The 27,508-nt window shown below is 57.7% G+C and overlaps 1 protein-coding gene across 1 annotated transcript in view; it reads left to right on the top strand.

Moving 5' to 3' along the window:
- EPHA8 (EPH receptor A8) overlaps positions 1–18,201 on the top strand; it is a 32,153-nt gene extending 13,952 nt beyond the window's left edge. Inside the window, exons 4-17 of the mRNA XM_037135874.2 lie at positions 4,767–4,922; positions 6,333–6,668; positions 9,803–9,927; positions 10,008–10,170; positions 11,385–11,478; positions 12,339–12,406; positions 13,444–13,608; positions 13,804–13,989; positions 14,279–14,340; positions 14,856–15,065; positions 15,933–16,082; positions 16,172–16,362; positions 16,661–16,834; positions 16,964–18,201. Of these exons, the coding sequence (XP_036991769.2) occupies positions 4,767–4,922; positions 6,333–6,668; positions 9,803–9,927; positions 10,008–10,170; positions 11,385–11,478; positions 12,339–12,406; positions 13,444–13,608; positions 13,804–13,989; positions 14,279–14,340; positions 14,856–15,065; positions 15,933–16,082; positions 16,172–16,362; positions 16,661–16,834; positions 16,964–17,078 (2,195 nt within the window). The 3' untranslated portion in view covers positions 17,079–18,201. The remainder of the gene's footprint in view (positions 1–4,766; positions 4,923–6,332; positions 6,669–9,802; positions 9,928–10,007; positions 10,171–11,384; positions 11,479–12,338; positions 12,407–13,443; positions 13,609–13,803; positions 13,990–14,278; positions 14,341–14,855; positions 15,066–15,932; positions 16,083–16,171; positions 16,363–16,660; positions 16,835–16,963) is intronic.
- Positions 18,202–27,508: the final 9,307 nt, after the last annotated feature.

Below are 27,508 nucleotides of genomic sequence, written 5' to 3'. Positions count from 1 at the left end.
CCTCTGCACGGAGCCCCGCTTCCCTCCTCCCCGGGTAGCATGCAGACAGTAACAGTTTCGCCGGCCCGGGGATATATCAGCTCCGGGTCAGCTGCCGCCCCTGCTCTGGCTTAACCAGCGAGCACAGGCTAGTCCCTTGCGTGTCCTGTGAATGCGCTTGCCTGTCGGAGGGAGACTGGTCCTCCTGACTTCAGGGTTGTGACCTCACTCAGAAGACTCAAGTACTGCTCCAGCCTCCTCACGTGACAGAGGCGGGACGTGGAGCCCAGAGAGGGAATGCGTCTTGCCCAAGGTCCCACAGCGCGTCAAGGGGAGGGCTCTGGGTGGAAATCCGAGGCTTGAGCAGCGGGCTCTCCCAGGGCCAGGAGGAGCCACCGCCACCCCTGTTTCCGGTACGTTAATACCCAGTAAGAAGAGGCAGCAAAGCAGGGCTAGGGGACTGCAGTGTAGTCTGAGTTTTGCATTTAAATCGCAATACAACATAATTATGCTAGCTACCAGATAATTACGGGTTTCATAAAAAGTATTAACTCACAGTGCACGGCAGGCAGCGAAGTTTAAGGACAGATCGCCAGTTCTAGGCCGCATGAGGAGAGACTTTCCCCAGTCCCGCCCGCGGGCTTCCGTGATTGTTGTGACCTCCTTGGGGGAAGCGGCACAGGCCCCACACCGAGGCCCACCCCCTCCTTGGTGGGTAGCCTGAGAGAGGGGAGATGGGGGCCAACTAGGAGCTGGGAACAGATAGGGGCGCCTTTTCTGGGGTGCTTGAGGGGGTCCTCTCAGAGCTGGGGGCCCTGTGCCCAACCAGAGTGGGACCCCCCAAGGTCGTGGGGGTCTTGGCCTTCTCCGTTGGGTGGTTCTCTCAGAGGAAACAGTGACCAGCAGAAGGGCTGGGACTTCCTGGGGGAGGGGGGGTTCTGCCTGGCCCAGCCCTGAACGTCCCCCACTCCAAGGCCTGCAGTGGGGGCCAGGCCCACAGTGACAGGCACCCTCCCAGCCCCCAGACTCCCGTTTCCCCATTTTCACCCTCAAAGTGCCCTTCGGAGATGGCTGGGCAGTGCCTGATTTCACAGGGAAATCCATATAGCCCAGGAGAAGGGACCTGTCTGTTCACAGGGCTCTTCGAGGCCTCACTGAGACTGCCCTGAGGCCGCAGAGCCCCCCGGGGAAGAATGTGTGGCTGATCTGGTTTTCCAGGGAGGAAGTGGAGGCCCAGAGAGGTGAAGGGGCTGGCCCAAGGGCACACAGCTAGGCGTGGCTGATGGAATCAGCTCCCCTACCAGAAAGCCCCCCAGGCCTCACAGGGTTCCTGACCCAGTGACCTCCCCCACACCTGGCCACACTCCCCTCTCACCCCCACCCAGGAGGAACGTCACCCAGTGGAGCAGCAGCCCCGAGTCTGAAGTCCCAGCTGCCGTCCTTCCTGGCACCTGGACACAGAATATAAATCACCCTCCGTGGCCCTAATCATCTTTCTATAAATATCGGAGTCTCATTTCAGAATGGGGGGCACGAATATCAGGCTCTTTTGCCTCCTGACTGTGTTTGAAATCTGATTTAGAATTAATTTCCTTTGGTCGTCCACCGGCGGACACCATATTTGTCAAATATCAAGCTCTTGGCAGGGGAGGAGAGAGAGGTGGCCGGGGCCTCAGGCAGCAGCCGGCCTGACAGGCAGCCTGGGCAAGGTGCCCCGGACAGGCGCAGGAGCCCCTCCTGGCCCACGGCCCACGTGGGTGCACGCAGACTCCGGAAGCGCCCTGGGGTCGCCGGGCAGGCCCGGGCCCCAGCCCAGAGCTGCTCCATCTGTCTCGGCCATTAATTCCCAGCTCTGCCATCAGGTCTCTGGACTCCCTGAGGCCTGGTGATTAGTATTCTTATTAAAGATTATTTTATTTCATTGCGTGGATTAATCTGGCCTTGACACGTTCGAGCCCTATGGGTGTCAGTGGAGCGTGTGGGAACCGCCCACTGGTGAGTGGCAGAACGGCGGGGCGGGGCCGTCTCCAAGGCAGGGAGGACTCCTGAGGCTCCGGGACACGGGTTTGTATTCAGGGCCGAGGTGGGGGGGCACCTGGGGCAAAGCGCTCAAGCTCACCGACCCTCTCTGCTCTCTCTGCCAAGCAGCTATATCAATGCCGACCACACAGAATTGTAATAACAGGCGCTCGGCACCATCCTGGCATGAATTCACATGTGTGCATCCGTGTTGTCCTGACAGCGGCCCTAGGAGCCCACGTTTTACAGATGGGGAAACTGAGGCTCAGACCAAGCCCAATGTCACTTAGCCTGGGGGAAGAGGTCAGACAAGAAGAGGAACCCAGGCAGCCTGCACCCACCAGTCTGGTCTTAGCTGGAGAGGCCCAGATGGACTCCGAGGGGTCAGGGACCCGGTGGACGCAGGCTGTCCTGTGCTTCCTCCGTGCCACGCATCACACCAAGGCGTCACCGCGTGCGTCCCTGTCTGCCCCTCACTTCTCTGAAAGCTCCGTGAGTGCAGGCCACCGGCTCCCACTCAGCTCAGTAAATGTGGGTGAAGGGATAACTGAGGGGCAGAAGCAGCGAGCAGTCCCAGGGGTGCAAGCCACGTGGACCCGATAGATCATTCCAGTGAGGGTCACTGCGGCGTCCAGTTCAACAGCAGATTCAACACATAATTTGCTGACCAAGTGCAAAGTCCACGTCCTGGACTCAGGAGGAAGCTCTGAGGCAGGGCCCTGGACTGGGCCTGCTGGGGGGCTTCTGGGAGGAGGAGGTGAGATCGAAGAGCGTCGCTTAGAAGCCCCCACCGTCCCAGGAGCTCCCAGCCCCAAGTCAGGCCTGCGCCCTCTCTGGGCCTCCCAGGGCGGGAGGGGAGGCGTCTGCAAACCCAGGCACGTTTTCCTCAGCTCCCTAACCCAGCAGCCCCTTCCGGCTCCACAGCCTCTGAGTCTCTGAAGCAATTTAAGGATATTATCGTTTCTCCTGATGTCAGGTTTCCTCTCAAGTTAGTAGAGTTTTACAAATTAACCTGATTTTAGCTATTATAACAGAGATAGGATTTTTTTTTAAGTGATACAATGTCTTTCCAAATGGAGCTCCTCTCAAAGCCCTGAGGTTTTCAGAATGGGCTTAGTGGAGAGAGACCCCCTCGAGCTCCCTGGTGGTCCCTGCAGCAGAGGAGCCAGATCCATGGGTGAGCTGGGGGCTGCCCAGCTGGGTGGCCTTCGGGCCCCCTGAACCCCTGGGCTGGCGCTCCGCCTGGACCAGGTAATGGTGGGATTAGCTCACTCTGAGATTCCCACCCCCACTGGCAGCGTCTCGGCCAGATGCAGGGAACGTTGTGACGAGCACAGCGATACTGGGATCTCGTTCACAGGGACCTGCCCACAGCCCCTCTGGTCTGGGAGGAGCGTCAGGTACACGGCCCCAGGGTTCTAGGTGCTGAGACTGAACAGGGACTGCGGAAGCGGGGGGCGGGGGGCAGTCACGTGTGTGTGTGTGTGTGTGTGTGTGTGTGTGTGTGCACATATGCAGAGGCCCAAAAAAGCTTCGTCGAAGATGGTTAAAATGTATCTTGAAAGAGTTTGGCAGGCTGACAAAGGCAAGAAGGCACCCGGGGAAGAAGGCACGGCCCGTGCAAAGGCCCGGAGGAAGGGAGCAACCTGCTGGGTTGAGGCCTGACCGGTCCTGCAGCTCTGCCTGAGGATGGGAGTGGCAGGCAGCCCTGCAGGAGGCTGCCTGGTGGTCCACGGGAGCCCGTGAGGGTTTGAACCGGCAGTGCCAGTGTCAGGTGTCATTGCAGGGAGTCCCTCAGCCTGGAGCATCCCCAGTCCCTGCACAGCCAACTCCTCCTTGTCCTTTAGGCCACAACTCAAATATCATCTCCTGTTTCCTTCTTGGGGGAGGTTGCTCCTCCCACCATCCTCTTTATTTCCCTCCTGGAAGTGTGGCAGCCTGCCCACTGTGTGCCCCCCTCCCCTGCCACCCCAAGTGCCACTGAAGGCAGGGGCTGTGGGGATCTTGCTCACGGCCGTGTCTCCAGCTCCCAGATCAGTGCTCGGTGCAAGGCAGGTGTCCATGCCTCCTGGCGGAAGGAGTGGTGACCGCATCGGCAGGCAGGGCTGGAGGCTGCTGAGGTCGTCCAGACGAGGGACGAGGCAGAGGCTGCAGGGAGGGCCACACGGGAGACAAGTCTGACCTGGCCACAGTGACAGAGGGGCCAGGGGCCTGCAGTTCCTAGATGGTCAGCTTTGCATGAGGAGCTCGTAAAACATGGATGCCCCGCCTCCCCCCAACTCCCCCACCCCTGACCTGCTCTTCTGCCTCTTACCGCCCAGTGTCTCTTTTCCAGTTTTCACCCACCCTCACTCCCCGTCCCACTTTCCCATCCCACCCAAGGGACATCCCTGGGGTGTGGGTGTCCCTTTGATTCCTAGCCTCTCAGCCCCTGTGGCTGGTCTCTCACTCAAGGCCAGTGCCCTGGGAAGGACAGGATCAGGCTGGAGACGGGGCCCTGGTGGGAGGGCCTGCAGCAGGGGCTTTTCCCTGTGCCAACTTTGGGGCCGGCACTGAGGTGTCAGGGGCCCAGCCTCAGCTTTGCCTTCAGCTTGGTGTGCAAGTCGCAGGTGCTTTCTGTGTGTGAGTCTGTCCCTCACCAGTGTAGGCAGGACTGGGTGCTGCAGAAGTACCTCCGTCCCTCAGGGGGACCCCCGGGGAGCCCTGGGCCAGAGCGGGACCTGTCCCCGAGACCTGCTGGCTTACCCACAGCCCCTTCTCTTCCACAGCCTGTGAGCTGGGCTTCTACAAGTCAGCCCCCGGGGACCAGCTCTGTGCCCGCTGCCCTCCCCACAGCCACTCGGCGGCCCCGGCCACCCAGGCCTGTCGCTGTGACCTCAGCTACTACCGCGCAGCCCTAGACCCGCCGTCAGCAGCCTGCACCCGTGAGTACCTCCCCTGGACCCCGGAACCCATGTACGTAAGGGCTTCTTAGGGGGCGTGTGCACACTATGGGTGTGCACATCTGGGTGCCTGTAGGGGACCCCTACACCCCAGCAGAGCTTGCACAAACACACCTTGTGAGCTCAGCGTGTGCACTCCGGCCCTGCAAGGGAGTGTGCACCTGGTGCAGGCGAGGTTGTGGGCGTGCGTGCCTGGGTACCTGAGGGGACCACGAAGGCGTACTGCCTACGGGGCTGCGAGACTGTCTTGACTTTCTGCCGACACGGCTCCTCCATTGCCTCCTGTCCCTTAGTGAGAAGGGGCCTCTCACCCTTCTGTCCCAGCTGGGGAGGGACCACAGCCAGCTCAGCCAGCCCTGGCCTCTTGTGGTGGGGCAAGGGGGACTTCGTAAGGTTCCAGCCGACTTTGCTCCAGAATTTACCCCAAGCTGATCCCCATCTCTCCGTCCCCCACCTCCCACACCACCCAGCCCCAGGCCCCGTGCACGTGGTGAGTGAGGGCCCGAGTGCATCCGCACCACGCAGGTGTGCATCCACACATACTCTCCCCACTGTTCTGCCCAGGCCGTGCATCTCCCGGCAGGGGGGGGGGGAGGGGGCTGCCGGGCGGAAAGGATGTCTGCTAACTGGACTCTGCTTTCTCCCCAGTTTCACAGTGCAGGTTCCAGAAATCTTAAGATCAGGCTTTTAGTTACTCTTTACTCTCAGGTTCTAAGACTCTCTAAGATTCACAGATTCTATGGTTCTGTTTTCTTAAGATTGAAGATTGCCTTGCTGGGATTCTGAGAGTTGGAATTCTGAGACCCAGGGGTCTGCATAGCCCCTGCCCCAGGCCCGCCTGGCCCAAATCCCCATCGCCTGGCCCTCACCCCACCCCTCTCTCCAAGGTCCTTGTGGGTCCCAGACAGGGGCTCTCACCTCCGGGGAGGGAAGGACTGAGGTCACCTGCTGGGCTTCCGGGGCCTCCACTCTGCTCTAGGCAAGTGCACAGTGGTGTTGACATTAACTTCAGCACAGGGGGTAAAGGAGTGGGGGGCACAAATGACCGGGCATTTCACACCCTGGGTGGCTGCGGGGCACCCCCAGGGCCATGCTGTCTCCCTCCGACTCTGATGAGAACTTGGGGAGCACAATGCCCAGGGTCCCCGTGGCCCAGCCGAGGAAGGGGTCTTAGGTTTCTGTGCCCAGACTACACTGCCATGGTCCTGGTCCAGTGTCAGAGACACTGCCTCCACCCTTGGGGAGCTGCCGAAGGGTAGAGTAGGGGTGGCCTTATCCTTAGGGGGCCCCAAATATCATGGGGGAGCCAGAGACCTTCTGTGGTTCAGTGGGGGAAACTGGGCCACCCTGAGTAAATACCCTCCACCCCACTTGTCATTCTGTGCTCCCCAGGGCCGCCCTCGGCACCAGTGAATCTGATCTCCAGTGTGAATGGGACATCTGTGACCCTGGAGTGGGCCCCTCCCCTGGACCCCGGTGGCCGCAGCGACATCACCTACAATGCTGTGTGCCGCCGCTGCCCCTGGGCGTTGGGCCGCTGTGAGAAGTGTGGGAGCGGCACCCGCTTCGTGCCCCAGCAGACAAGCCTGGTGCAGGCCAGCCTGCTGGTGGCCAACTTGCTGGCGCACATGAACTACTCCTTCTGGATCGAGGCCGTCAATGGCGTGTCAGACCTGAGCCCTGAGCCCCACCGGGCCGCGGTCGTCAACATCACCACGAACCAGGCAGGTAGGCGGAGACGCTCCGTCCCCCAGCTTCCCGGGCCCCTCACCCTCCCAGGTGCTGCCACGGCCTCGCTGTGGCCTTGAGCTAGTGCTCGCCCTGCCCTGCTCACCAGGACCCGGAGCCAGCCACAGGCGCCCTTAGCAACATAGGTCGCCCTGTGACCCAGAAAGCACAGAGGCAGGTGGTCGTGGCCATCAGAGGCCAGGGCTCCCGAGCTTCCCCTCGTTGCCACCATTTCTCCCCTGGCACACCAGCATGCCCGGCACCGCCATCTTCTCTGAACACGCTTATCAGGGCCCGTGGCTCTGAGTCCACTTTTGTCCCCAAGTTTCTGTCACCGCACGGGCCTCTCCCCTGGGGCCCAGCTGCCCACTCCCACCTCCACTCAGATGTGTGTTAGACAAGCCCCCAAACCTTCACCTCCCACAGGCCCCCATCTCAGGAAATGGCGCCACCATTCATGGGGTTACTCAAGCCCCAGACCCTCGACTCCCTTTCCGTCCTGCCACGTCCACCCACCAGCCAGGCCCACTGGGTCTCCACACTCAGTGTCCCCACCAGCTCTGTCCTAGTCAGCTCAGGCTGCCAGAACTGAACACCACAGGCTGCCGGCTTCAACCCCAGGAACTGACGGCTGACAGTTCTAGAGGCTGGAAGTCCGAGATCCAGGTGCTGGCTTGGTTCCTGGTGAGAACGCTCTTCCTGGATGTGGATGGCAGCCTCCTTGCTGTGTCCCTACGTGGCAGAGAGAGAGCAAGGGAGTAAGCTGTCTGGTGTCTCTTCTTCTAAAGGCACTAATCCCAACAAAAGGGTCCCCCTCCCCCACCGCCATCCCCTCATCTAAACCTAATTATCTCCTTAAGGTCCCAGCTCCAGCGATCTCACTGGGGGTTAGGGCTTCTGTATGTTAATTTGTTGGGGTGAGGGGAGACAGTTACATCCGTAGCAATGTCCATGTGCCCATCACGTGTTGCCTGGACAACCACAGAAGCCCCCTCTCACCTTGTCTCGTGATTGGTTCTCACTCCACATCCTCTTCAACACGTATTTCTTGTCTTATTGACAGTACCCATTCCAACAGCTGCGAGGTGGCATCTTACCTCGGTTTTAATGTGCGTTTCCCTCGTAGCGAGTGATGCAGAGCGTCCCTCCTGTGTCTCTTGGCCTTACGTCTTCTTTGAAGAACTGTCTACTTAGGTGCTCTGCCCACTTTTTAATCAGACAGTGTGCTTTTCTGTTCTTGAGTTGCATGAGTTCTTTATGTATATTGGATATTCACCCCTTATCGGAGGTATCGATCTGCAAATATCTTCTCCCATTTGGTTGGATGACTAAATTTATACGTTATTGACCAATGTTACCCCAATAAGTTTAATTTCAAATAGAACAAAAAGTGAGCCCAGGTCGTATGTGAGCCCTTTAACAATTTTAGCCTGAGCTCACGTTCAGTTCAGACCCTCCCATTGTGGGGGGGGCCATGGCTGGCTCCGCCTGCCTCTCCAGCCTGGCCCCACCCACTCTGGCCTGGCTGGCTCCCTTTCAGCCACACTGGCCTCCACTTCCCCTCCTTGAACACACCAAGCCCTTCCCCTCCCTGGGCCTTGCCCTTGCTTCTCCATCGCAGTGACACACACCTTCCTGGGACGTCCCCATAGCTGGCTCCTTCCATCCTCAGCTTACCTGGTGTCCCCATCTCCGGAAGGCCTACCCTGGCCAGCCCCGCTAAGGTGGCCCCCCCACCTCGATCCCTCCTGGCCCCTGTGGGCGGTCCTTCCCCTCACGGTTCCCTCTTCATGTGTCTCACGGCACTTCACCAAATGGTCCAGGTTTGTCCTCAGAGACCACTTGCTCCTCCCCCTGCCCTCACCTGTTCTCGAAACCCCGCTTTTCCTGAAGCCCTCTCTGGTGCCCCCCCAGTGCCCTCCCTCTTTGGAGCCTGATCCCCTGTGTGTCTGCCCTACTCACACCTCTTGCCTAAGAAAGGTCTTCCTCTTTCAGAGGTGTTAGGATCCCTGGCTCTGTGTGCATCCCTTGCATCCAGTGGTCTCACCGGGGCCTTCCTGACAGGGGGTGCTCTCTGGATGGGGAAGCTGCCTCCGTGGTGCCCCAGCCAGCAAGCGGGGGCCGTGCTGTGCACCCTACCCACGCCCCGGGCTGTGGGGTCACCTACGTACCACCCCCTCCAACTTAACTCTGGAGTTGCTTCTTAGTTTTCCATGTCAAAGTCATCCACATTTATTGGGCACCTACTGTGTATGGTCCCTGCCTTCAGGGGCCTCCCAGACCTGCCAGGGAACAAGATGCCCAGATACGAGGAGGCAGGTGGGAGACACAGGAGGTGCAGGGCTGAGGAGAAGAAGAAGAGGAGGCCTGTGGGGGCGGCAGAGGGAAGGGGGCTGCACCCCTGCAGGCACTTCCCTGTTTGGCTGTGGCTGGTCTGTCTCTGATGCTTTGTAGCAGAACCCCCCCCCTTGGGGTAACTGCACTGGACAAGGGAGGGAGGGAAAAAGTGGGCAGATTGGTCCATGAGTGAGAGGTGAATGGGCATCTAAGTGTGACTCGAGAGCACTTGAGCTCAAATGGGCGGGACTCAGCTCCTGTCCTTTCCCTAATTTATCCAGAGCACCCCTGGTCACCCCTTCAAACCCAGCAGCAGCGAGGGCACGGCCCTCTTCTGTTCATGCCTCCCTTCTTTCTCCTTTCCTTCTTCCATCCTTCCTTGAGCTCCTGAGAGCTGCCCCATGGAGGGCTGGGGGTGGGAGACTTGGAGGTAGAGACATTGGTGATGGGGCCCCGGGGTGGACAGGAGCAGCTGCTTGCTGGGGTGGCGGGGTCCTGCACTCCCAGTGGAGGGGGCTGGCCAGAGAGGAGCAGGTGGTGGAAGCTGGGGCCCTCTGGCCCTGTCTGGGTCGAGCCAAGCCCAGCATCCCAGACCAGCGGCAGGCCGTGCAGAGCCTGGGTGACTGACCAGGGTGGCAGCCTATGACTTGCCAGGAGGGCTGGAGGGGGCTGGCTCTCCTGGGGCAGAGGCAGGACAGCCAGCAAGCTGAACATGCAGGATCTGGGAAGGGGTGGGACAGAGGCCAGCCCTGATGATCGTCACCCATCCATCTGAGCAAGGCTGCCTCCCTCCCTAGCCCCGTCCCAGGTGGTGGTGATCCGCCAGGAGTGGGCAGGCCAGACCAGCGTCTCGCTGCTGTGGCAGGAGCCTGAACAGCCCAACGGCATCATCCTGGAGTACGAGATCAAGTACTATGAGAAGGTGCCAGCCCTGTGGCAGGGAGGAAGGGGGAAGGGAACCAGGTAGGGCTTCCCTTGGCTGACTGCCCCTCCTGTGGACAGGACAAGGAGATGCAGAGCTACTCCACCCTCAAAGCTGTCACCACCAAGGCCACCGTCTCGGGCCTCAAGCCGGGCACCCGCTACGTGTTCCAGGTCAGAGCCCGCACCTCGGCAGGCTGCGGCCGCTTCAGCCAGGCCATGGAGGTGGAGACCGGGAAACCCCGTGAGTGCAGGGAGCGGGGAGGGCAGGGGAGCTGGGCCAGGCCGAGCGCCAGGCCCTGCAGTCAGAGGAAGGGAACTTGCTGAGCAGGTGCCTGTGCTGGGTTGGCATTTTTATAGCTAAAAATAACTGAGGCTCAAAGAAGGAAAGTGACTTGCCCAAGGCAGCTGAGCTTGCAACAGCCCACGAACACGGGCTTTTGCCGGACATCAGTATGACCTGCAGGCATGGTGATGCCCCCTGCTAGCAGGATAACCTTGCCCTTGTCCCAGAGGCCCTCCAGTGAGTGGGTGTTATCCACACTGCACTTTACAGACAAGCAAAATGAGGGTCAGAGCAAGGAAGTGAACTGCCCAGGGTCATCCAGCAGCACAGGATTTGAACTTGGCCGGTGTGGGGACAAATTCTGCGCCCCTTCCCCAGTGTCCTCCTGCTTCAGAGCAGTGGTTCTCACAGGGTGGTCTGGGGCCAGCACCATCAGCAGCACTGGGAGCCGTCAGAGATGCTGATACTAAAGTCAGCAGGTTCTATCAAGCCCCCAGGGTGGTTCTAAGGCACGTTCAAGCTTGAGCCCTCGAGCCCCATCTCCAGCCAGTGGGGTCTTTTCCTACACTCGGGCTCCCTCCAGGGGGCGGTGCCGTGATGGAGAGGCTCAGGGCTGAGTAATGACCCTGCTCACCCGCACTCCCTTGGTATTCATGCATCTGAAGTGCCCCGAGGTCCGTTACCACATTGAGGCTGTAGATGGGAGTCCTGCCCGCTGCGTCCCATTTACTGTGCGGCTTTGAGGAATAGCCTCAAAGTTTTCTCTTCTGAAAATGGAAGATAGTATCTCCCAGGAAGGGGTGCGGGGTGGTTGGCTGAGACTGGAATGTCTGCCTGGAATGGCAGCCCTCCACGGGCATTTTTTGACTCACGTTACAGGTGACGAAGCTGAGGCTCAGAGAAGTCTAGTGACTCCTTCCAGGTCACACAGCCCCAGGAAGTGGTGCCACCGGGTTGGGGAAGCCAGGAAGCCCGAGGCAGTGGGGTTGTAGAGAAGAAGCTTAGTAGAGGCAAGGTGGGGTCAGAGGAAGCAGTGGCCTGTGTCCTGACCCTGGGCTGACTTATGGCTGAGGGGGCGGCTGCCCACCAGGCCCAGGGAGGGCCGCCGAGCCCCAGGCCAAGGTCAAGGCTGAGAGGCAGCCCCCTCCCGCACTCCCGCCGTTCCCTTGCAGGTCCCCGCTACGACACCAGGACCATCATTTGGATCTGCCTGACACTCATCACCGGCCTGGTTGTGCTTCTGCTCCTGCTCATCTGCAGGAAGCGGTGGGTGGCCCTGGGCCCTGGGCCCCCAAGCCTGGCCCTAGGGTGCCGGGTCTTCTGCCTGTGCCTGGGGCTGGGCTCACTTAGATACACCTGTCCTTTCCTCCTGGGAAGGGACCCTTTTCCCCTGCCTCCCATGCCCTGGCCCACCTTCCGTTTTTTGTCCGTGTCTCTGTCTCCTCCATCTCCTCCAGCCCCTTTTCTCCATACAATTTCTAAAGGCTGAAGGATCGGGGGCTCGTCCCAGGCCCTTCTCTCTTTCCCATCGACCCAGGTCCATCTTTTGTGAGTGACGTTATTAGGGCCCATGGCTTTGAACTCCACTCTCATGCTGACATCCCCAAACTTACATCACCAGCGCAGACCTCTCCCCTGAGGTCAGGTGGGCCACTCCACTTGAGTGTGTTTTGGGCAAACAGCCCCCAAAACCTGCACCTCCACGGGCCTCCCCATCATAGGACATAGCACCACAGTTCATGCCACGGGATGGCATTCAGGCCCCAACCAAGCTCGCCAAGATCACACAGCAGAGCTGGCCTTAGAGCCCCATCTCTCAACCCCTCCACCAGGGACAGTTTCATATAAAATCTGGCTAACACCTACAGAATTTGCCGGGAGGGCCAAGTGGACTCAACTTTGCAAATTATGATGGGTTTATAAATGTCAAGGATGTCGCCATCTGGCTGAGAGCCTGAGGGTGGGGGCTCCCCCCGAGCAGGGACAGGGGCTGGGGCGTCAGGTGCTGCCCTGAAAGGGGAAGGGGAGGAGGGGGGACGAGTCTTGGCTTTCCCCTGAATGGGGCCAGGGCTGGGCCCAGGGAGGTGTGGCCTCGGGCACAGTGTGCCCGTCCTCCATCCTCGCAGGCACTGTGGCTACAGCAAGGCCTTCCAGGACTCGGACGAGGAGAAGATGCACTATCAGAACGGGCAGGGTGAGTGCAGGGGCCCTGGGTCAGAGGGCAGAGAGGAGGTCACAGGGCTGGGGGGGGGGGCCAGTGCTGGTCTGGGAATGGGAAGGAAAAGGTGCCCTCAGAAAAGACCAGAGCCCAGGACGTCACAGAGACCCGAGACCCCAGAGGTGCAGCCCTCTTCCCCCTTCGTGGGTCCACAGACCCCAGTGAAGGTGCCAGGGACCCTCTTCCCAGGGAAGTGCATGAACGCACACATGCGCCCACAGTTTTGCATCCGATTTTAGGGAGCTTCCCATGCTCTTGGACAAGAACCCCTGCTGGAGGGAGTTTTTTCAGGACTCTGCAGAGACCCCAGAAAACGAGCCAAATATGGGGGTGCCTACCTCCACATCCCACTTTTGGGCCTCTCTACATATTTGATTCATGGTACTGATTCCCGCTGAGCCTGAATGCAGCAGCCTCAGAATCCTTCTTAACATTGTGGTCTAGAAAACCGTGTTCAATCAACCCACCTTAGTTTCCGGACCGTAAGACACACACACCCCCAATTTGGGAGGAATAACGGTCGTTAACGCTGCTGTTGAGTTCTGTTTACATTTACGCTGGTGAAATGTTATTTATGTTACTAAATATTTTACCACATTTTTTGCTTCAAAAACATTTTTTTTCTATTTTCCTCTTCTAAAACCTAGGTGTGTCTTATGGTCCAAAAAATATGGGTGCGTTGACACTTGCCATGAAATCCTTTTGCTACATCCCTACCCCAGGACAATTTAGAATGATCTCAGGACTCTAGAAGTGACCCTATAAAGTGACAGACATGCTCCAAACTCACTGGAGACACCAAAGGCCTCTGGAGACTCAAGAGCTACTCCTCAGAGACCCTACTTTCACTTGGCAAGCACTTATTGTACACGCAGTGTTTGCCACCACATCCTGCGATTCCCAGAGATGACCCACCCGCCCAGGCCCGCCCCCAGATCTGCCCAGGCCCATGGGATGCTGGGAGGGAAAGTCCTCCCCGACCCCACTGAAGGCCCTTCTGCCCTGGCCCTCAGCACCTCCGCCTGTCTTCCTGCCCCTGCACCGCCCCCCGGGGAAGGTCCTGGAGCCCCAGTTCTATGCAGAACCCCACACCTACGAGGAGCCAGGCCTGGCGGGTCGTGGTTTCACCCGAGAGATTGAAGCCTCCAGGATCCACATTGAGAAAATCATCGGCTCCGGTGAGCCTGGGGGTCGTGAGGGTGGGGACCACACGGAGGGGCACCCAGGGCAGAGGGAGAGGGGGACCGAGGGGCCTGGTATGGCCAAGCCCAAGGGGCCACTCCGGTGTGTGTTGCTGGGGGAGTGCGGGGGTTCTGGGCTGAGGGAGGAGGGTCCCACTGCCCACCCCATGCCTGCTCTACTCGGGTCCGCAGGAGAGTCGGGGGAAGTCTGCTACGGGCGGCTGCGGGTGCCGGGTCAGCGGGACGTGCCTGTGGCCATCAAGGCCCTCAAAGCTGGCTACACAGAGAGACAGCGGCGGGACTTTCTCAGTGAGGCGTCCATCATGGGGCAGTTTGACCACCCCAATATCATCCGCCTTGAAGGGGTCGTCACACGTGGTAGGTTCCAGGGAAGGCAGCCTCACCCTGCAGGGCACCTAGTGCCAGGACAGGGCTCTGGGTCGATCCCATTCCACCCTGCTCTGCCTGTCCCCCGGCTCTGTCCCCCAGCTCTGTCCCCAGGTGAATTGTTTGGGAAGGGCACCCACAGCCATGCCAGCAGGAGCCACAAACTCCCCAGGGCCTCTGTGCTGGCCCAGCCCCTGGTGGGGGACATGCTCCCGGGGTATCTGATCAGCAGCCCTGATTCCCCCACCAAGAGCCACCGCCTCCCCATCCACCTCCCCAGGCCGCCTAGCAATGATCGTGACCGAGTACATGGAGAACGGCTCTCTGGACACCTTCCTGAGGGTGCGTGCCCCCTTCACCGTCCACACGGGCTGGGAGAGGGAAGTGCAGCCTGGGTGTGGGGAGGTGATGTGAGGCCTGCGAACACCCCCAGGAGCCTGGACCCTGCGCCCTGCAGCCCTTGGAAGGGGAGCCAGGTACAGAGTCTTCATGGTCACCAGACAGCCTTCAGCCCCATCATGTCCCCGTGTTGCACGGGGTGCTGCCGCACAGCCACGGGCGCAGAGGGCCGCCCCCAGGCGGGAGGCACGCTGGGTATCCTGGAAACCCCTAGATTCCCAGCTCTCCCTGCCGTGTATTCTGCTGGGTACTCTGAGGTCCAGGTCTCAACCTCTCTGGGCCTTCATTTCTTCTGTGAAACGGATGCACCGTCCTCTCTGCCCCACCTCCCTCTCGGGATTTCCAAGAATGGGAACGAGACTGTGGGAGCAACCGAGTCCATCACAGGCTTCCCGAGCAGCGAAGCGCTTTGCAAACTGCAAAGAGCCTCCCTGCAGCCCTAGCTGTGTCCCCCGCAGACTCACGACGGGCAGTTCACCATCACGCAGCTGGTGGGCATGCTCAGGGGCGTGGGCGCCGGCATGCGCTACCTCTCAGACCTGGGCTACGTCCACCGTGACCTGGCCGCCCGCAACGTCCTGGTTGACGGCAACTTGGTCTGCAAGGTGTCTGACTTCGGGCTCTCGCGGGTGCTGGAGGACGACCCCAATGCCGCCTACACCACCACGGTACGTGGCCCACTCTCCTGTCCGATAGGCCCCCAGGGAGGGGCAAGGTGGCACAGAGGGTGGCCTTCCCCCCACCTGTCGTTCAGCGAAGAGGCCAATTTTGGGGTTGCCTTCTGCCTGAGGCAAGTCCTTCCTCTTCTCTGCACCCCCATTTCTCCTTCTGGGAAAGGTAAGCAACCTTATCTCCCTTCCCGCTATTGCTGGGGGGCTCTGGATCCCAGGGCTGGTCCCCACGACCACTCGCTGGGAGATTTGGGGAAAGTTAGCATCTCCCTGAAACACATCCACTCCACATCTGTCTCTAAAGTTTGGCTGCATCCGAGCATTTTCAAAACGCACCTCGTGGAGATTTGGGTGTCCTGGCAGGTGCCTCTGGGGCTGCCCTGGAGGCAGAGGCTGAGTGGCGGGGCTTGGCCCCCCAGCCCTGCCTCAGAGCCTTCGCTTTGTCTCTCACCCATGTGGCCTCTGAATAAGATTCCACAGAAAGGATCTGTGATGCTCCCCCCCCCAAAAAAAAAGAGAGAGAGCAGGAGGAGGAGGAGGAGGGAGAGGAGAGGAGAGAGAGGGATACCCAGCCGTGGTCTCAGCTTCATGCCTTCTTCAGGCACTGACCCCTTGACTGGTATTTGCTGAGAATCTTCAGCGTGCCAGGCACTTGCACACTTCCCATCACTCAGTTTTCACAGCAGCTGTCTGTGCTGGGCTCCCTGATCAGCCCCCTCCCCAGGGCCCTGGCCTCGCCTCCCCCACTGGACTGCTTAACAGGACCCTGGCGGGAAGGGACCTCAGCCTGGGAAACGTGACACTGTGTTCAGCTCCCTGGCTCAGGCTGAGGACGCGAGCTCAATAGTCCTGTGTCCCTCGCAGGGCGGGAAGATCCCCATCCGCTGGACAGCCCCTGAGGCCATTGCCTTCCGGACCTTCTCCTCGGCCAGTGACGTGTGGAGTTTCGGCGTGGTCATGTGGGAGGTGCTAGCCTATGGGGAGAGGCCCTACTGGAACATGACCAACCGCGACGTGAGTGTGGGGGCCTGGCCGGGCAGAGGCGGTGTGGGGCCTTGGAGGGTGGGCCAGCCTGGAGCCCAGCACCTTGCTCCCTCCCCCAGGTCATCAGCTCTGTGGAGGAGGGGTACCGCCTGCCGGCACCCATGGGCTGTCCCCGCGCCCTGCACCAGCTCATGCTCGACTGTTGGCACAAGGACCGGGCTCAGCGGCCTCGCTTTTCCCAGATTGTCAGCATCCTTGATGCGCTGACCTGCAACCCTGAGAGTCTCAGGGCCACAGCCACTGTTAGCAGGTGCCCAGCCCCCACCCCAGCTCTGCCCCAGCCAGCCCGGCTGCCCTCCTGGCATTGCCCTGACTCAGTCCCAACCCTAGGACAGCCTTGCCCTGACCCCTGGACCAGACTCAGCCTGACCCCTGACCCCTGTTGTCCCTGGACCTTCCTTGGCCCTCTCCTTCCAAGCCTGGGGTCTGGCCCCTCAAACCCTTTGCTCACTGCTGAGCCTGGATGGAGGCCGAGGGCAGCTAATGCCAGGGTCCTCGAAGAAGGCAGAGGTCCTGGCAGGCCACTTACCAAGGCCCCTGTGCTTCAGGTGTCCAGCCCCCAGCTTTGCCCAGAGCTGCTTTGACCTCCGTGGGAGCGGGGGTGGCAGTGGCGGCCTCACTGTGGGGGACTGGCTGGACTCCATCCGCATGGGCCGCTACCGGGACCACTTTGCTGCAGGTGGTTACTCGTCTCTGGGCATGGTGCTTCAGATGAACGCCCAGTAAGTGGTGGTCCCATGGGGGCTGGGCAGGGGAGGGGGCAGCGGTGGCTCCAGGGATTGAGTATGTCCCCGTCCCCATGGCTCTTGGACCCCCAGGCCAGTCAGGCCAGCACCACCCTCTTTTCACAGGGACGTGCGTGCCCTGGGCATCACCCTCATGGGCCATCAGAAGAAGATCCTGGGCAGCATCCAGACCATGAGGGCGCAGCTCACCAGCACCCAGGGGCCCCACCGGCACCTCTGACCAACCCACACCAGCCCTGGGTCCTGCCAGCTATCGGAGGATTTGCAGGGATGGCCAGTGGTCTGGGCAGCCCCTGCTCCTTGGCTGCCTTCCTGTCAGGTGCCCATGAGGCCGAGGACTGCCCGCCAGGACCTGGAGTTGTCAGGGTTGGGCCACCTGCAGAGGGACCTTCGGTGCCCAGCATGGCTGGGTTTCCTGTCCCCAGAGCAGGGGGCCTTCTATTTCCCAGATGTAGGGGCCTCAACGCCACTGAGCCCAACGGAGACATCAGTCACCTGCTTGTGTGTGCATCTACCCGCCGGGTCCCAGCGTGGATGTGTGCCAGTTAGGGCACGCGTGCTCATCCACTAAGACTGGGACACGTGTACACGTGACTGTAGGTGGCGTGTCATGGGTGAGGATGGCGTCACAAGCCTGTGAGCAGGGCCCTCCGTGTGATACTGCCCACAAATGTGGGTCCAGGCCCCGGCGCCCACCAGGACTGCAGTGAGGCTCAGACCCACCTCCCCCTGCCTGGAGGCTGGAGCCAAAGGCCACCTCTGAACCCGCACCAGCACCAGGCCCGCCCTCGTCTCCTGCCCCCGACCCGGGCGAGCCAGCTCCCGGCTCTATCTCAGGTCCCAGCCCTCCCTCCAGCTGGTGGGGGGCCGCCTGCAGCCTCCACCTGGCTTCTACCACTGCTTCAACGGGAAAACAGGGTTCCCGGCCAGCGCCCCTGGCCGCCTCAGTATGTACCACAGGGTACAGGAGATGCCCGCAACTGGACTCGGCTGCCTGGCTAGGGGCCCGGAGCCACCGCATTTCCTCTAGTCTCTGATGCCTGCCTCAGCCCAGGGCTCCTCTCTTGGGAGTCCCTCTGCCCCCCTCACTGCCCCCCAGCCCCACGCCTGGAATCAGGGACCATAGGATCCTAGCTTTGGAGCCCCAAGCACCGCTCCTGCACCATTGGGGCACCCCCGGGGAGTGCGCAGGTCTTGTCCAAGGTCACAGAGCAGCCAAGTTTCTGAGCTGCACCTGCTCCCAGGGCTTTTTCCCCTGCACCATCCCACAGGGACAGCTGTGGGTGGGAGGGCGCTTTGAACCCGCCCCCGCCCCCACCCCCGTCAGAGACCGACCCTCTCCCTTACGGCCCACCAGGGTATGTAAATATCTTTTTTCTACCATGTCAGAATATTTTTTTCCTCATTCCTGACAATGCAAAAATGGTCTTCAAAGCACATAAAAAGCACCCCGGGGTGAGAAAGCTCCATCCCAGGGGAAGCTGGCAGGGCCCGAGGAACCCCAGTGGGCAGGCCCAGGACCCCTGCTGACCTCCAGGGAGGGCAGGCCCAGCCCCCAGCCCCAGCCCCTGCCCAGCCCTCCCTGCAGCCGGCAGAGCTGTTCCGCGGAGACACCAGCACTGAGCCCCTCTCCCTCCTGCAATAATTCGGGGAGTCAGCCCCGCCCAGGTGCGCGGCCAGCTGTCTACACCTCTATATGTTACTATATAGCTGAGCTGCTCTTCCTTCCTATGGAAGTCAGAAACAGGGTCAGGACACGGTCTGGGGGGACCCCGTCTTCCTCCCACCCGCACCCCACCCTCACCCAGCTCCTGGGCTCTGGATCCTCACGTTCCGTGGGGACACAGTGGGGCAGGCACTCGCAAAAGTGTGCCCCCGCCCTCACCGAGAGGCGCCCCCCAGGGCCCCAGGGATGTTTCTCTGTGGTCTCCATCATGAGTCTTGAACTTGCCCACAATGAGAATAAATTCTGCCTCATCTTTGCCTGTGTCCCCCATTTTTTTCCATACAACCTTGACGTCTGGTAAAGAAGGGGCAGCCTTCTGCTGTGCACCCACCTCCCTTACACATCCCGTGCATTTCTTCCTTTCTGGTCTTTCCATCTCGCCCAGGAGGTGAGATTCGTGCACCCAGTTTATGTGTGGAGAGGCTATGGAGGTCAACTTGCCCAACACCAAGTTCTGAGTCAGAGCCCAGGTTTGTCCAGCTCGAGCCCATGTCCCACCAGCAAGCACCCATCAGCCCCACAGTCTCTCTTCAAAGATGTACAGACAGTGCTTGACCTGGAGCACGGCCCCTGCCCTGGGCTCTCCTGGGGAAGAAAGGTGCCCCGCCGAGGAGGAACAAGCATTTCTCAGGAACAACTTCCTCGGGACCCAGGGGTCCACTGAGAGACATGGGTGCTATGGGGCAGGGCAGGAAGGTGGGATGTGAGGGTATTCCACAGTCAAGGACTCGCTTCTGCTCCGAGAGAGAAGGGACAGCACGCGAGGAGCTGGGGTGGTGGCATCAGAGCCTGGGCAGGAGAAGGGGGCAGAGTCCAACTGTGTCCATTTGCATCAGTGACTCAGACATCTGGGGACGATGCCCCCAGGGTCTTCTCGATGAACCAGTGACTGACTCCAGCAGCCTTTCCAGCTGACAGAACAGTCTTTACTTCTGCACCTCTCTTAAATTGGGAAAGTGGGACAGGGAGAAAACACCTTCCGTGTGTTCCTGCAATCTCGGCAATAATCGCGACAGCCCTGTGGGGTGGGTAACATTGTCTCCGCCTTACAGGTGGGCACACCGTCGTCCCGGGAAGCACACCGCCACATAAAGCCAGGTCTGTCTGACTTCAAGGCAGGCGTGTTTCCCCCTGAAACTCTAAACTCTATTCCAGGGCCCTCCCCACGGAGGAAGAAGCTGTTACTACACACTTCTCTTCCCTAAGGACCAGTCAGCCTCTTGCGCACCTACTATGTGCTGGCTGCCACTGGGGATACAAACAAAGGTGATGGAGCCCCTTCTCTTCAGAGGCTGAGACCAGGTGGGCACACAGAACGTGCAGAAGTGGCTCCCCTGATCAGACCCATGTGCTAAGTGGCCAGGAAATGGGGCACAGAGAAGGGGTAGAGGACAGCCGAAACCTGCAAGGCCGGGGCTGTCTCCAAGGACTTCCTGGAGGAGGCGTTCAGGTGGGCCACTGGGGATGAGAAGGATTTGGAGGTTCATTTCCTAGGCAGCCCCCCAGGAGAGGGTAGAATGCAGAGCAGAGGAAGAACACCACTGGAGGAAAAACAAATCCTGTTCGCAGAGTGGAAGTCTCCCTGTTAGGAAGTCGGCTAGCCCCTCCCTCATCTACAGATTTCACTTCACGTAAAACTTGCAAGAGAGTTTTCTCTGCAACTGGACAAGATCACCCCACAATGTATGTGGAATAATAGAACCTAGAATAGCTAAGATCAGTTGAAGAAGAAGGGGAAGGGAGTGGATGGGAACCTCACCCTGCCAGATGTTGATAATTACCATAAAGCTCTAATAATTAAACCGGTTTGATTTCAGCCCAGGAATAGAGAGACGGATAAAAAGAATGGAGAATGTGCCTAGGAACAGATCCAAATGTATACGGGAGTTTGAAACACGACAAGGTGTAATGGGTGATGTTAGGACCATTAAATATGCCCCCTGGAAAAAGATAAAATCAGATCCCTACTCACATGGCTTACAAAACAAGTTCCCAGTGATTAAGGTCCTAAATGTAAAAAGCAAACTGTAAAACATTTAAAAGAAAAAAAACAGGAAACTAACTTTATCAGAAAACGAATAGCCCTGGCTGGTGTGGCTCAGTGGATTGAGCATCAGCCTGAGAACCGAAAGGTCATGGGTTTGATTCCCAGCCAGGGCACATGCCTGGGTTGCAGGCCAGGTCCCCAGTAGGGGGTGTTTGAGAGGCAACTAATCGATGTTTCTCTCCCTCTCTTCCTCCCTCCCTTCTCTTCTCTCTAAACATAAATAAATAAAGTCCTTTCTTTTTTAAGAAAATAAACACACATGATAAGAAAAATTATAATAAACCTTCATTAAAATAAAGACTTCTACATAACAAAACAAAATAATTCATTAGTTACAATGGGGAAAAGATACATGTATTTGCAACCTTATTGCCAACCTAGAGAGAATTCGTTTTCAAAATAAAATTACGACTCCGGAGAATCAATTTACCAAAAGATTGCAAAGCAATAGGAAAATGGGCAAAAGATATGAACAGACAAGTAACAGAGGAAGAAATATGAACGGCCAATAAAGATATGAAAAGATTCTCAACATCACTAGTAAACGTGGAAATGCAAGTTAAGACAATAATGAGATCGCACATCACACCAATCTGATGGGCAAAATTAGCCTCTAACACTAGTAGTGATGAAAGTGGGGGCGGGGATGGCAACGTCTACAAACGGCTGGTGGGAATGCAAATTGGTACAACTACTCTGGAGAGCAGCTGGGAGACAGTACATTTTAAGATGAGCAAATCTAAGACCCAGCAGCTCCACCTTAGTTAGTGTCTGTCTTAGGTTAGGTTCCCACGCAGGGCCTGGGATTCTTGTGCAGGTGATTTATTGAGGGACAGCTCCCAGGTGAAGAGCCAGGGGAAGGCAGATAGGGTGGGAGGAAAAGCTGAGCAATTATGTGTTCTCCATGGGAGATTAGCTTCACTCTGATGCCTCAGGGAGTCTGGGGCATTAATAACGCCACAGAGTCGGTCCGTCTGGCGGCAAGGGGCCAGTCTTTGGTACCCCCCTGTTCATCAGTCACTGCCTAGGTGCTGCCCCCTGGTGCAGGTGGTTTAACTTCCCTGGAGAGCAGATTCCCAAGACGGGAGCAGCCATGAGCCCTTAGCAGCCAAGAGCAGCTGAGGAATGAGCATACCTGCAGGAGGTATGCATACCTGCAGGTCAAAGGAGCCTGGTGAAGGCACCTGCAGTGTTCTGTATGCGTCCTATTCTATACTCCCAGGCAAAAGAATGCATGCCTGAGGATCTTCATTGCACCTCAGTCCATAATAGAAAAATGAGGAGCAGCCTAACTCCCTCTCAGCAGGCAAACAGGAAAATAAGCTGCTTTATACGTACAATGAAATCGTCTATTACAGTTAAGATGAATGAATTTGATCAACATGTACCCGTATGGATAAGTCTCCAGAACATAATACGGTGTGAAAAAATAAACGACAAAGGAGCATGTGCAGTATCACATAGTTTATTTAAACTTTTAAAATATATTTAACAACAGAATGACAGGTTTTGAATGCAGGACTAGAAAACAGCAGTGTATGTCTGGGACAGATAAACGCCTGTTTTAGCTCGATTTCTTCTGAGGAATAAAGGTCAGGAAGCAGGGGTGTTGGGCTGTATCTAGTGTTGCATTTATTTTCCTTGTTAGAAGGAGAGGGCTCTGGTATCAAGATGGTGCAATGTTAACACCGTTTAATCTTAACGAGCACATGTGTCTGTTATGGTTTTTTTTGCATGTTGAAATGTTTTATAATTCAAAACCAATAACGTCCTAAAAACTGCAATGGAGGGGTTCTGAAGGCTGCCCTCAGGAATCGCAGTGTCCCCTGAGAAATGGGACCTGGCCCTTCGGGGACCCTGTAGTATGCACTGTCTGAAGCTGGGCAGCCTGCATCTAACCATTTACCTCCCCCGCCCCCATCCTGGCCCTGCCTCCACCTCTTCTCCGGAAGTCTGCAGGAGCCCCCACCTCTGGCCTCCCTTCTTCCTCTCTTGCCTCCTTGAATGCATTCTCTATAAGCGTTCAGAGGGATACTTTTAAAATTTCAACTGGATCATGCCACTTTTCTAGTTTCAACCCTCCAAAAGCTTCCGATTGAGGTTATAATGACTTTTGAGATCCTCACCTGGCCCACAGCATCGCACGTGGTCTGCTCCCACAGGCCTCTCCCACCTGCCTCCACCCTGCCCCGCCCCCTCACTCCTGTCCTTCCTCTCCGCTCTTGCCCGAACCAGGCCTGGGCATTAGCTCCTCCCTCTGCCTGGATGCTCTTCCTTGTCTGCAGAAGCTCCAGGCCGAGTGTGACCACCTTCCACCTGAGTCACTTTCTACCATGTTACCCAGGGCTACTATATCCATAACTCTTAGCACCAGCCAAAGGGATCCCATTTATTGTTTCTCTCTTTTTTTAAAGATTTTATTTATTTATTTTTAGAGGGGAAGGAAAGAGAGAGAGAAAGATCAATGTGTGGTTGCCTCTCATACACCCTCTACTGGGGACCTGGCCTGCAACTCAGGCTTGTGTCCTGACTGGGAATCAAACTGATGACCCTTTGGTTCACAGGCTGACACTCACTCAATCCACTGAGCCACACCAGCCAGGGCTTTTATTGTTTCTTTATATACTTTACGCCCCCATCATTCAGCATGCTCCAAAAACTCAGGTACCTCATCCAATTGATTCAGTGCTCAGCCCTACCACACAGCACACCAATGGCCCTCATTCCTGTGTAACAGACATTTGTTGAATGAATGAGTGAATGAATGAATGAATATTTACTGAGCACCTCTTCTATGACAGGCCCTGTTCTCAGCTCTGTGAATTCTGGAATGGATGAGATAATTCTTGCCCTTCAGGGACTCGCCGTATAGCAATAGCAGAGGAACCAAATCATAGGGTCACAGACGCTGGAATAAGAACCTTTGCTCTAATTGCAGAATTAGAGGGCTTTAAGGGAAAGAGGTTTTTTACTCTTCACACCTTTGTTTCTTAAATAAAGAAAACCAGCCTTACCCAGAAAGGGAACAGGACTCACCCAAGTTAACACAGCAACAGAGGCGTAGTCTAAATCTGAACCCAGGTCCCCTTGCTTCTCATAGTTTGTATTTAAAGAAACACACCCCCCAAAGCAGTTTTGGACCCTCTTACACCTCCTGGCTCTTGACTGCCACTCGGGGCACTGCCTGCAGAGGGGAAGCAAACTCTCCAGAGGACAAAGAGGAATCATAAGCAGAGGGAAGCCTTACTCTTTAATCGGACACGTAGCTGAATGTCCACCAATAAGACCTCCTCTCTTCAGAGTGAGCTTTGCACACTCTCCAGATTCCTCGAGAAAAAACAGGAGCCCCTGAGAGAATGGAAGAATTACTCCCCCGAGTCCGAAATGTGAGCAAAGCCCATCAAACCCTTCCACCCCTCCAAGGGGGTATATGAGGAGAGGAGAGCAGAGAATATGGCATGAGCTAAATATGACCTCTCACTCTCCGTCCCTGATGCCCGGGAACCCAGTGAGGACACCTCCATTTCCCTCACCGTAGGCGCTGGGGACGGGTCATCTGCCGGCATGAAATTCACAGACCTCGGAGGGTTTGCATTTCCATGTCCCTTGTGTTGGGGCTGATAGTAGGTGATGAATAAAAGATGGGAATGGGTGGGGGGAGATCCTGTGGCTTTAAGAGGAATGTGATGAGCATTTAGAGTGGGGAGTTTAGCCCAAGAGCCTCTCTCTGAATACCAAAAATAAGGGGTCCAGCATCAAATGTAAAATAAACCAACAAACCCCAGAAAGCCATCCTCCTGCCTTGAGGTGGTAAGAGCCCCAGGGACGAAAAGGGCCTGGCGGCCTTGGCCGGAGAGGGGGCAGGGGCAGAGGTGATGCAGGCTCGGGTGAAGGGAGCCAGGGGCTCTCAGCAGAGACGTTCAGGAGGCATGGCCAAGGTGACCCAGGGCTGGAGCCAGGGCGGTAAGGGCAGGGCAGTGTGGGGGCAGCCCCCTCTTGCCAGTGCTGGCATACTCTTTGGGTGCTAAAAGCAACTGTTTCCCCCTTACACTCACACTCATACAAGGGACTCGAGGGAAGGAAGGCTGTCAGGGTGGCATCTGGTGGGAACCAATGGAGGCAGCTTACTGTTACTGCGAACACCGAGTGACGACTTAACTGCACTTCTATCCTGTGACACCACAGTGACGAGGGTTTTCCGTGCATTATGCATATTCCGGATCCCACAGCAGCCTGGCAAGTGTTCCTGTCACCATCGGCTTTCACCGGTCGGGAAACTGAGTCACCAGGAGGTGATGGAACCAGCTCGGAGTCACACAGCTGGTGACGGATGACACGGTGTTCACACCCGGTCAGCCTGACTCCCTGCAGGTGGGCAAGGGTGGGGTGTGCGGGAGGGGCTGGTCGAGGACGTGGGCCCTGTCTCTAAGCCCGGTAACCACTCACACAGCCGGTAGGTCACAGCCGAGTCTGCCTTCCAGACGGTTTCTCCTGTGGAAAAGCATCTCAGGCCCATTGGCCAAGGAGGGTGAGTAATAGGCTCCGGGGGGGGCGGTTTGCTGCATATTTGTGCTTTGGTGTAAGTGGGGGGCTCGGAGTGGAAGTTTTTGGGCATGCAGTGGCGTGGGGCCATGCAAAAGTGTGTGTATGGCATGATCTCCAAGTGTGCGAATAAGTGCTGGTGCACGATGGTAGGGTGCGTGTGCCTGTGTGAGTAGGACCGTGCTGGGTAAGTACATGCCACGGAGGTGAGGGTGGCTGCGGTTAATACAGGTGTCTGAGGGTGTAGAGCCCATAGCCTATCCCAGACTCCCTGAGGCTCAAACCCTGCAGGACGCTCTCTCGGCTCGCAGCGCCGGGAGCTGTCCGTGGTGCTGACGCCACACCTGCAGGCGCTTGCCTCCAAAGCCGGGGCGGGGCCATCTCTGGAGCCAGGAAGAGCAGATGCTAGATCAGTGGAAGCAAAGTCACTGTCACGAAAGATGACTTTCCTGCCGCACTGCACGCTGGCCTGGCACATAGAGAGCCTTGCCTCTCTTCTCCCTTGGACACTCCTTATGGAGCTTCTCAGGGGCTGGTGAGGCTGATGGTCAGTAATATTGGCTGGACTGAGCTGAAGGACAAAAACAGAAGCTGAAGGCCCTTAGCTGTGTCCGGAGAAGGCTGTCATGATGGGGCAGGGCTGTGTCTGGCAACCAGGGTGAGGGGAGACTGTGGTGAGGCCCTGGTGAAGACCCGAGGCCTCACCAGTCAGTGTCTTTATATCCGAGAGGGGCTGTCCCGGGAAAGGGACTCGGGCTGTTCCTTCCCAGAGCCAGATGGTGGGAACTTCAGGAGGACAGATTTCAACTCTTCTCAAGAACCCTTTCTTCAGTCCGAGCTCCCCCATCTGGGGATCCTTCAGCTTCAGGAAGAGATGAGCTTCCTGATGTCAAGAAATGTAAAGCATGCTATTTATTTTTAGGGTCCTCATGAGAGCGAACCAGCCCTTGGCACGGTGGGTGCTATTTATTGAACACCTACTGTGTGCCTGCCACAACTCATGGGCATATTTGTCATTAGCTCTGTGGGACAGTTGAGGACACTGAGGCTCAGAGAGGGGAGGTGACTTGTTCAAGGCCACACAGCTAGTAAAAAATTGAGCTGAAATCACACCCAGTGTGTGACTCCAAACCTGCGTGGTTAAGCCCTGTGCTACAAAGATTCCTGGACCAACCCAAATGGTATAGAGTTCCTCCTTCTCCCCAGTGCCCTCCCCACGGCCCTCTGTCATTCCCTCCCCTCTTCCTCCCCATAGATTGAGTGTTAAGGAAGAAATAAATTTAAAATGAATGAGGCCTCTAGCCCAGGGCGTGAGGCCTGATCCGATTATCACTGATGTTTCTTTCATGAGGGATGGGACAGTGTTTCTCGCCCAGGGCAGTGGAGGAGGCTGCCTCTAAGTCACCAAGGCCACCTGCCTCCCGGCTCTGCGGGTTCTCTGACCCTCCCTGCCCCACCATCTGCCACCAGCAGCCCTCCTTCTGTGCGCCCCACGGCCCAGCTGTGGCTCTCAGAAGCCCCACCAAGCTCCAGCTGCACCTCTAAGATGGCCTGGGGCAGCAGAATGGGCCCAGGCTTTGAGTCCAACCAGAGTCTGGATCCTGGCTCTGACTCTTACTATGAGATTCTGGAGAAGCGAAGTAAGTTTTGGCTTCCCTTCCAGTGAAATGGGGGAGAGGCCTGCCTCACAGAGCCACCGTGCGCTGTGCGTTAATGTATGTATCTAGGGCTCGGAACGCAGTTCGTCTTCTCGTGGTTATCGCTCAGTGAGTGGGCATTGCTGCGGCTATTCTACTCCAGTAGCAATGCTCGTGCTACTGTAATTACTGTCATCATATTAATGGGTGGAAGCACTTCTTGTGCTGAGTGCTTGGTGACCAAAAAGAGAAATTGATACACATCAAGGTGGTGGGACCTAAGGCCCCATTCATAAAGGAACAGGCACTTCTTAGGAAAACCCCCATGTTCACAAGGCAGGGGTGGGGGCAGGGGACAAGCAGCAGGGAAGCAGACCGGCCGCGGCCCCAGTTGTTGGGGTTTGCCCACCTGACTTTGCACAAGTGAGACGGAAGCCCTTCGGATGGAGAGCAGAGGCATCCTGACCACTGGGGAAGCTGATTCCGAACGATGCGGCCTGTAGCTGTGGGCGGCAGGCTTCCTGTGGTGGACTCCAGGGTCCGACAGACTCACTGCCCGGCCACGTGGGCACTGGACCTGGCAGCCCACCACCCGCAGGGGAGCAGAGTACATGAGGGCCTCCTGTGGGCAGCCGGGCTCCCAGCAGAAAAGACCCCTACCCTCATGCTGAGAGTTCTTGGCCTAAACACTTCCCCTT

The sequence above is a fragment of the Artibeus jamaicensis genome, unplaced genomic scaffold (assembly GCF_021234435.1).
Source record: "Artibeus jamaicensis isolate MK-2021 breed Jamaican fruit bat unplaced genomic scaffold, CSHL_Jam_final scaffold_847, whole genome shotgun sequence".
Classification (NCBI taxonomy): Eukaryota; Metazoa; Chordata; class Mammalia; order Chiroptera; family Phyllostomidae; genus Artibeus; species Artibeus jamaicensis.
The sequence above is the reverse complement of the archived record's forward strand: the minus strand, read 5'-3'. Positions and strand labels throughout refer to the sequence as shown.